Consider the following 10,850-nt stretch of genomic DNA (forward strand, 5'->3'; position numbering starts at 1 on the left):
GCCTAGGACTTGAAGTTGACTATAGAGCAGATGTGAAGGTTTGCTTCAAAGCCAGTGATTCAAAGAGCACATCTAGGATGCTGGCTCTATGTAGGATAATTATGTAAGAAAGGAATACACGAAGTATGTAGATTTTTACAGTTCCTAAGACATCAATTAATTTTATTTATGTGTTCATTTGTACTGTTTTTATTTATGTTGCTCATTGTAAAAAGAAAAGTTGATTCTTATAAAATACTTGGTAAATTTAATAATCAAGACTTTTATGGAGAAACATGTTATTTTGTAATTCCTTCTTTGCCAATATATTTGACAGTGAAACTGTTTGAATAGGAAAGAACAGTAGAAAAATGCTCTGGTTCCTTCTCTATCTCTCTTTGTTTTGCTTTTTTGAGACAAGGTTGCTTAGCATAACAGCCTTGGCTTTCCTGGAACTGACTCTGTACACCAGACTGGCCTGGAACTCACAGAGATCTGCTCTGAATTTCTCTCTCTTTTTTATATTTTATTTTATTTTTATATTAAATTTAAAAGGGAGGAGTGATGAGCAAAGGGGTCAAGACCATGCTTGGGAAACCCACAGAAACAGCTGACCTGAGCAAGTGGGAGTTCAAAGACCCCAATCTGACAGCTGGGGAACCAACATAGAACCAAACACATGGGTGTCAGCTAGGAGGCCTGGACAGTCTATGGGCCTCTGGCAGTGGAACCAGTATTTATCTCTTGTGCACAAATGGGTTTTGGGAGCCCATTCCCCATGTAGGGTTACTCTCTTAGCCTAGATACGCAGGGGAGGGCCTAGGCCCTGCCCCAAGTCACTTGACAGACTTTGATGATCCCTCATGGAAGGCCTGACCCTCCCTGGGGAGTAGATGGGGGGGATGAGATGAGAGGTCCTGTGGGGGGCATGGAAGGATGGGAGGGAGAGGGAACTGGGATTGATATGTAAAATAAGATTGTTTCTAATTTAAATAAAATTTATAAAACCCCCAAAATACAAATAAAATAAAATTATATACCAATCCCAGTTCCCTCACCTTCCCATCCTCCTATTCCTCCCACCATCCCCCATTCTCCCCTCATCCAACCCTCAGTGAGGGTGAGGTCTCCCATGGGGAATCACCAAAGTATGTCAGTGGGGACCATGGAGGTGGGATCACTATTTATTCCTTGGTGCATGAACTGGCTTTTTGGAACCCACTCTGGGTTTCTTAACCATGGACATTTTACAAGAAACCTGTCAGCTACTTCTTGCACAGCCTCAGATGGTATACATTCCATCAACCACCTTACTACAGCTCTTGATTCAATCAAGAGACATAGTAACACAAGGGAAATGAAGTCAGTGCTGGAATAGAATGACTTGTTGTCCTACACTAGTTTCCCTTTTTTATATAAATAGGAGGAGTACATTATGAAACACTGAAAGCATGATTGGGTGTAATTTATTATAAACTCAAAAATCAGTAGCTTATTTATTCACTGTCAATATCAACAATCATGCACTGTATGTATTTGAATGTGCAGTTCTGATACATGACTCCTAGTGCAGCAGGCTCTTTACACCAGAATTATACCATGTGAACACATGGAACATGGAGCTATGAAATCATAGTGCTATGGCTTCTCAAGGCAATAAGGTTTCTCAGTTCCACAGCAGTCTTATGAGATCTCATCATCATTGTTTTCTGCTTGCTATTGGTGAAAACTGTCTTTATGAGATGCATGATCTCACATTGTAAAGAGATTATTGATTATTTCCAAGATGTATTACCTTGTGATTTAGCATTCCAGGACATATTCTTAAACATTGCCAAATATTTTTCTCTAAGTATGCCTTCCAGCCTATTTTCCCTCCTCTCTACAAGTCTGGTTTTGATTCCTGTCTGCCATTTTAGGTTGAAAATTCATACAATATATTCTGACTCTGGTTTCCCATCTCCCCGATCCTCCCCATTCATCAAACTCCATCCCTTCTTTCTCTCTCTTTTTAGAAAATAAATATATAAAAAAGCAAGCAAATAAACCAGCATCTTAAAAAGGGGTAAGAAAAGTACAAGAAATACATATACAGATAGACACTATCACACAGACAGACAGACACAAACACATCTCAAAAACAAAACAAAACAAAACAAAACCCATAACAACAAAAATTGGCAGTATTATCCAGACATGCTAGAAGTCTCCCTTCTAGTTCTTCCCTTTTTAACACACACACACACACACACACACACACACACACACACACACACACACACACACACACACAAATTGGAAGCAATGGCATACAAGCAAAAGACCAGTAAGATAAAAAAAAAATGCCCAAACAAAGCAACATGAAACAAAAAATCCACAAAGCACTACTGAGTTGGCTTTATGTTAATCATGGGGCATGGAGCATACTCATAAATGTGGTTTTTATACCCAAAGAGACACCGTTGAAAAAAACTGATTTTCCTTTGCAAGCGGTTATCAATTGGAGATAACTTTTTCATTAGGAATTGGAGGTCTTGTCCACTTCTCCCTTTCATCCCTGGGACCCTGTCTGACATGAGCCTACACAAGCCCTCCCAGTGCACACTGGCACAGTCTCTATGAATACATACTTGAGTTAATCCTATTGTGTCTGGAAAATCCTGTTCCCTTGGTGTTCTCTGTCTGCTCTGACTCCCACAATTTTCCTGCCTCATCCTCCACATAGTTCTCTGCTCCCCGAGGCAGGGAGAAATTGATAAAGACATCCCACTTTGGAGTGAATATTCCAAGGTCTTTAACTCTCTGCACATTGTCCAGTTGTGGATCTCTGTATTAGTTCCCAATACTGCAGGGAATGAGCTTTTCTGGAGATGGCTAAGCAAGACTCTGATCTATGGTACAGCCAGAATCTCATTTGGAGAATATCAGAATGTTATTTTATTGATGAAGTCCTTTGGCAGAACAATAGTATTTGGTTTTCACCAGGTCCATGACCCATGTAATCTCAGACACTTGGTCACCTGAGCAATATCAGGTATGGGTTCCATCTCATGGAGTGTGCCTTAAATGCATTCAAAGAGTGGTTGGTTACTTCCATAAATTTTGTGCCACTATTAGAGCAGTATATCATGCAGACAGATCACCATTGTAGAGCATAGGTTTTGTAGCTGGATTGGTGTTTACCTTTCTCCTCTGGTAGCATGCAGATTAACTTCCAGTACCATGAACACTAATCAGTAGGTACGGAGGCTCTGGTTAGGTATCAGCTCAACTTCTCAACATTCAGGGAGACATTTCATTTCTCTCTTTTTTTTCTTTTGCTTTGTGTCCAACTGAGCTTAACCAGAGTATGGCCTATGTGGTCATAGATTTAGAAGTAGTCATTGAAATCTAGTGAGCTCTTCAGTGGGCATTCAATTGAAGGGAGTGACACCCTCTCTACTGCAATCCATCAATAGTCAATAGTTCAATGAGTAGATATGTATGGTAGATGATAAGCCCAGCTTTGTATAGACCCAATGTAGGCATTAAAAGCTGCCACAAGGTCATGGTTTCATTGGCTGTTGTCTGCCGATATAACAGTATTTTACAGTGCTACTACATGTTTCTGGCTCATTCTTATTACTTAGAAGAGGTGATAGAAATGCACCTTCAGCAACCATTTTTCTCTTCTTTCACTGCCACTCATTGTAAACAGGATTTTCTCTAATTAAAGGTGAGATTCACACATGTCTGTTGTATAAGAATAAATGTTTATAAGGCAGGTTGACAGCATGATCATTTAGCTTAACAACAGTAACTTTGTCCCTAGGCCTAAGATCCTCTCAAGCATGAGTTCTATAATTAATTTACATTACCAGGCATGATTTACCTCTTGGGGAGTGGACCTCAAAACCAACTAAAGAGGGTTGGTTATCTCTATAACTAGGGCCAAGTGGGTACCTCTTGCCTGTCAGTCAATGCTGGACTTTCATGTGCTTGGTTATTTATGTAATAGTTATTGCTCAAAAAACGCTTTTAAAAAATCAGAACTTCTAATGAATTCAAATATGTATATGCCATATAATTGACTATAGGAATAACACTGTAAAGCAGAACTTCAGTCTGTATTCATGTTTCATAAATTAACTTTATAACTGTTGATTCACAATCTTCCATTTTACCCTCTGTGCCATGACTAATGACCATGCTGCTCTTGGCATAGCTGTTTACTCCTCATCCTCATCCTGCTCTCCTCCCTCCCCATTCTTCATCGTTTAGGTGTGTAAACAGAGATATGTTACTAAATATGCAGAGAACCCAGAACTGCATTGGTGTGTGTGGGCTGCTGTCCTTTCGAAGCTCAGCTTTAACAATTTTATGAATCACACAGGAGATGCGACCTGGATTGTGTTTTTATTTTCATGATTTGTGCATAACTCTCTCTATATGTATACCTTTCTGTCCAATCAGGTTTACCTACAAAATGTTCATTGCAATTAGTCACTGGTCTGGCTGAAAGCCTCTGGTTTCTGGTACACCATCCTCACTGTATCCTCACCAGAATCCCTCTGGGGTACCCTTTGGTCAATCTGTGCTACTCAGGCCACCTGCCTCTGTCAAGGGGGCAGAGTCAGTTTTCAAAGCCCATGCTTTAGTACACCCTCACCTGTGGTGAGGGGTGCAGCCATCTGGGCCAACTTTCCAGTGAGGGTCAGGGCCAGGTCTCATGCTGCAGTATGCAGCAAGAAGCAAGGCTAGCTTTCACTAGGCCAACAAAGGGTGGGGAAGCTCAGCATGACCATCTGATTCCATCCCCTATGGTCCCCATAGTCCCTGAAGTTACATGGGTCACAGACATCAACATAGACTCCAGATGCAGCTGAACCATAGACACAGACATGGTCCTCAGCAGCAGCTTGGGCCTGGACTACATCCTTGCTCTGGGTGGAAGCACTGGCCACTCAGGTTGTGATAGTTCTGGCCACAACATGGCCCCCAAACACCACACAGGCCTAGGGATGAGTCACCAACCCTGAGCTTCTATGTGACCTTTGGTGGCAATTCAGTACTCAGGCTTTATCACAGGCCCCACCCACAGTAGGACCAAGGCCCCAGGCATGGTTCTCAGCAGCAGCTGGGGCTGAATGTCACCATTGCCACAGATGGTGACATAGGCCTCTCAGAATGGCATGGCCCCAGCAGTAGTGTGGCCCTCAGACACCAACATGTCCTTGTAAGACCCCCTGGAAGCTCAGGCCTCCAGGATCTTTTCCAGCACCACAGCCACTCCAATCACCATGCAGAGGCAGCAACAGCAAGCAGCTTTAATGAAAAGTGGACATTTGTACAAAAGGCCTCTCTCAGCATGCAGTCTAGAGAGCAGCCCTTTCCCCCAGGCACAGGCGTTTTTAAAGGCAAAAACCACAAGCATAGGGAAGGGCCTCGACTCTCTGTTCGTTGAGTATGTGACCAGAGTCATGGGTTCCTAGGAGGCCCTTTGTCTTGAGGAGAGGGCTGGGAATCAGATAGCCTCCTGACCCACCAGTTGTAAAACCTGCAGACCTCAGGATGTGCTAATCTTGCCTGAGCAAATGGTAGCTATCTCTTTGTTTCATAGGGACCCTTAATTGTTAATTATTGACACATTGGTCAGTGAGGCAATCTGTTTCCTTAATGAGCCCCTCGGGGAGGGTGGCTGTCTGGGAATTCTTGGTACCCAGTTATCTTCTGGTCTTGTAAGCTGGTAAATTCCAGGCACTAAGTCATAGTAGTGGCCTTAGTCAGTTTCTGGGTTAGGCTGCCCTACATTCCGTTTGGAGAGTTTATCTGGGCTATATTTCTCTGATAATTTTTAAGTCTTTCAGTCCTGAGACCGTGGGCGTCTGCACAGCCTTCAATAGTAACATGAGCCTTAGACATCAATACAGACCCTGGCTGCAGCGGGGCCATGAACCCAGACATGGCCCTTAGCAGTAGCTCTGGCCCAGACATCACACTAGCATTGGGTAGCAGCACAGGCTACTCAGATCTGCATGGAACCCCAGCTGCATCATGGTCCTTGGACTCCAGCCTAGACTCAGGTGACTGACCTGACCCTGGGCAACCTCACAGCCCTTGGTGGCATCAAGAGGCACAAACATCAATCCAGACCCTGGAGACTATAGAGAAACAGACCCAGACATGGCCTTCAGCAGTATCCTGGGCCTGGATGATACCACAGCATTGGGTGGTAGGCCACCCAACTCTGTATGGGCCCTGCTGCAGCATGGTCTCCAGACTCCAACATGACCTTAGGCTGTGGCCCAGATCCCAGTCCTTGCTGTGGTCCTTGGTGGCAACATGGGCCACAGACTTCAAACACACCCCTGCTGCAGCTGGACCACTGACCCAGAGATGGCCCCAGGCAGCAGGTGGGCTGGGTCAACATCCTGGCTCCTGTGAAGCCCTTACCACTCAGATCAGGATGGCTCAGGCAGCAGTGTGGCCCCTGGACACCAAAAGGGCCACAGATTGCTGCTCAGATGCCAGACTCCATGTGGCCTTTGGTGGCAACTTGGGCCATGGACTTCAACACAGACTTTGCCTATGGTACGAGCACAGACCCAGAAATGATCAGCAACCCCCAGTGTCTGGTAGCCACCATGGCCACAGGTGACAACATAGGCCACCCAGATTAGCATGGCCCCAGCAACAGTGTATCCCCTGGACACCAAACATACCCCCAGGTGGTGGCCCAGACCACTGTAATCAGTATGGCTCCTAATGGCAACAGGAGCCACAGATATCAATCCAAAACCTGGCTGCAATAGAGATATGGACCAGGTAGTGTGTGACACTCATATCCATATGGCCCTTGGACACCACCATGGTCCCAGGTGAGTGATCAGACCCCAGGCAACCACATGGGCTTAGGTTGCAAATGGAGCCATGCATATCAACTCCTGACACTGGCTACTATACAGACATTTTCTACTCACATTTACTACAGTGCAGTTTACTTCACAAATCACATTTCCTATCCTTAACTCTCCAATTCTAGAAACCAAGTTACCATTCTTCACTGTGCATCTCTTCCTGTGTGCATTCATAGCCTTTGGTTATAGTGTATGCATAATTTTCATTCTGTTCCATTATGGAAAACAACTCCACTAGTAATTTATCATGTAGCCTAAAATAATTACCAAAGTTCACTGCATGTATTCTTTATTCTCCATTTATTTCCAGATTTTCTCACACCAGCATCTTCACCAAAATTTTCAGTGAAACTTTTAATAAACCTTGAAAACATAAATAGACATGAAAGGAACAATGTTTATTAAAAATATAAATCATTATTTCCCCAAGCCTTTAATATGCAGAAACACATTTCTATGGCTTCAATTATTTTAAAAATTGTTTTCAGTTTGAAAGTCATTGCCATTTATACTTCATACAGACATGTCCATTAGGGCTTAGTTTGCAGCATTAACCAAAATATCACTCCTATTTCACAGCAGAGAGGATTACACACCAGGGAGATAATAAGATTGTTACATGGGGAATAGAACAGGAAATTGTAATTGCTCTTATCCCCCCGCCCATCACCTACACACCTACACAGTTCGTCCTAATGACAGAAAGTCCTGAGAGAGTTTGTATTTGTTTGTCATATATATACATATATATGATATCTACATTTACTTATTTGACACCTATTATGTGTCAAATCTGTTTTAACTCCATTCCAGTAAGTGGTTTGGGAAGATAGGACAGGAATCATGACACTTGATTCATAATGTGTCAACTACTTAGAACTTGAAATCTGTGTCCTGATCTGAATAAAAGAGAGTGGGTAGGTTTTATTTTGTACTATCATCATGATAGTTCTATCATGATAGTTCTGTCATAGAACTGTTTCATGTGAAGGTTGTTGGCTCTAAAACAGAACTGGGACAGAAGTTTCCAAGTAGAGAAAAGGTAAGCATCTGAATTTATAGTTTCCTAGCATCATTACACATCATAAGAAGACAGGTTTGCTGAGATCCAGTGTCTAGACACTTTAGGAAATAGATGAAAATATGGTCACTCATATTTTGATGGGACATATCAGAAGGCAGGAAAAACAATACATTCAAAATTAACATTTTCCAGGTATGAATGATTAAATTTGTTTTGATGTTAACACAAAGTTTATCTAATTGGCTGTACTATTTATATTTCCTTGGAGTCAACATAGTAATGAAAACCCCCCTTATGCTACTGGTCAGGTAGATACTAGGTATAAATAACTTTAACATAAAAATTCAATTTGCTTCAATAGGTTTAACATGAAATGTTCTATCCAAAACACAACTTCAAATTGGCACAAAGAACAAAGATGCTATGTATCTTATATTCCTAGCTCTTCTTTCATGTAGACACATTGTTTGCATCAATCATTTAAATTTTTCATTTGTTTCCATGGTTTTTATAGAACCATATGTTTTGAACATGAAAACCATAACTTTAATACATGACTTTGAGTATCAGGCAACCAAGCAGTCTACCTCCCTTTCCCCTTCTAGACTGGAGTAGTCTGAGTCATGGGGGCCTCTATGTTATGTCTCTGGCTGTACTCAACACCAAAAACATCATTTCTGTTGTCACTTTTGAATCGTTTTTACTGTAAGTTCACATTCATATCCAAACAATATCTTCTTGAAGCAACATCATCCTGAAAATATTCATTATTATTTTCTATAATTTTTATAATATTTTGAAAGTGGTTATCATTTAACTTCTTGATAAAATGCTTTTGTACAAAATAAGTTTCCACCTGTAAATAGTCTCATTTCTTCCTTTATAATTAGAGGTACTGCATATTCAGTGTCTTGTTTAACTTACTCTAACTGGAATCAATATCAAATCAAATAAATCGTTTAAGATTGTTTTCACTTATTATTTTATGGTGAAAGTTTTTCAGAGGTATTGTTTGAGAGTTTTCCAGGATGATGTTGATAGTTTAATATAAAACAATATTTATGGACTGGAGATATTACTCAGTGGCTAAGAATACTGACTGTTCTTCCAGAGGGCCCAGATTCATTCCAGCACCTATATGGCTGCTCACAACTGTCTGTAATTCCAGTTACAGGGGAACAGACACCCACAGAGAAACACCAATGCACATGAAATAAGAATTAAAAATAAATAAATGAACCAATATCTACAAGCTAGACATGAGAAGTTGTTAGAAAACTCCATAGAATTTGTTATATGTGTTCTTTTGGTGTTCTGGAACACAGACATGAATATAGTAGATATTTATTTGTATATTTCATGTTAAAGTCTTTAAATGATAACATGCAGGAAGAGCTGTTAGAAACAGGAGAAACCAGAACAGAAAGGTTTGAATCCAATGTCAAAAATCAAATGCAGAGTAATAAACCACCTTTTCCTCACTTCCTACAAAGAAGTTCCAGGAGAAAATGTCTGAAGGCAATCACTCCAGAGTGACTGAGTTCATCCTCACTGGTTTAACAAACAAACCAGAGCTGAAGTTGCCCCTGTTCCTCCTCTTCCTTGGAATCTACCTGCTCACTGTGCTGGGGAACCTGGGAATGATCATCCTGATCCTGCTCAGCTCCCACCTGCACACCCCCATGTATTTCTTCCTCAGCAGTCTGTCCTTCATTGACCTGTGTTACTCCACTGTCATCACCCCCAAAATGCTGGTGAACTTTGTAAAAGAGAAGAATGTCATCTCCTACCAGGAATGTATGACTCAGCTCTATTTCTTCCTTGCTTTTGTTATATCTGAGTGCCACATGCTGTCTGCAATGGCATATGACCGCTATGTTGCCATTTGCAATCCCTTGCTCTATAATGTCACTATGTCTTACCAAGTCTGTTCCTGGGTGATAGGTATGGTGTATGGTATAGGCATCATAGAAGCCACAGTTCACACTGCTTGCATGCTACAAGTGCATTTCTGCAACGTAAATGTAGTAAACCATTACTTTTGTGATCTTCTTCCATTGCTGCAACTTTCCTGCTCCAGTACATTTGTCAATGAGGTAGTACTTCTCTGCCTTAGTACTTTCAATTTCTGTGTTCCGACCCTGACCATCTTGAGTTCTTACAGTTTTATCATTGCCAGGATAGTCCGCATGAAATCCACTGAGAGCCGATTCAAAGCCTTCAGCACCTGCAGCTCCCACATCTCTGCTGTTGCTATCTTCTTTGGTTCTCTGGGATTCATGTACTTACAGCCATCATCAATCCACTCCAACAACCAAGGGAAAGTGTCCTCTGTGTTTTATACTACTGTTGTACCCATGTTGAACCCGTTAATCTACAGCTTGAGGAATAAGGATGTCAAACTTGCTCTAAATAAGTTGCTTCAAAAGAGGACATTTCATATGTAATATAAGATTTTGCATTAGCAAAAAGTTTTTATACATACGATTTTGAAAGAAAAATACCCTGAGACAACAATGCATGTCAAATCTTGAAATTTGGATTAGTACATGGTTATTTGCAAGCAATTATCAGGAAGAACTGAACCCAAAATTTTTGGATATGTGGAGGGAGCAATTCTGGGATGCCCTGGAACCTATCAAAATAATGTCAACTACCAAAACAATTCCAAAATCTTCTTTTAGTTCATTATGTTTTATGTGTATGGAAATGGATCTTTTGGAGTGAGATTTACTTATCACATTAAAGGGAATAAATACATATGGTAGAAAGACTTCTATTATTTGTTTTTTGTATCTGCCCTTTTTCAATTAAGTGGATTACCAACTATATCTGAAAGAGAGATCTCTAAAATAAGTGGACCTAGCAAAAATGAATAGACCCAAATTATCCATTCTAAATCTTCCTAAGCATGTAGAACTGTATTATGGAATAGAAAATATATTAGAAGT

The 10,850-nt window shown here is 41.1% G+C and overlaps 1 protein-coding gene across 1 annotated transcript; it reads left to right on the forward strand.

The window, feature by feature from the left end:
- The first annotated feature begins 9,407 nt into the window (after positions 1–9,407).
- LOC113835308 (olfactory receptor 150-like) lies at positions 9,408–10,346 on the forward strand. The gene has a single exon (XM_027412291.1). The coding sequence runs from the start codon at positions 9,408–9,410 to the stop codon at positions 10,344–10,346; it is 939 nt and encodes a 312-aa protein (XP_027268092.1).
- Positions 10,347–10,850: the final 504 nt, after the last annotated feature.

The sequence above is a fragment of the Cricetulus griseus genome, chromosome 4 (genome assembly GCF_003668045.3).
Source record: "Cricetulus griseus strain 17A/GY chromosome 4, alternate assembly CriGri-PICRH-1.0, whole genome shotgun sequence".
In the NCBI taxonomy this organism is placed as follows: Eukaryota; Metazoa; Chordata; class Mammalia; order Rodentia; family Cricetidae; genus Cricetulus; species Cricetulus griseus.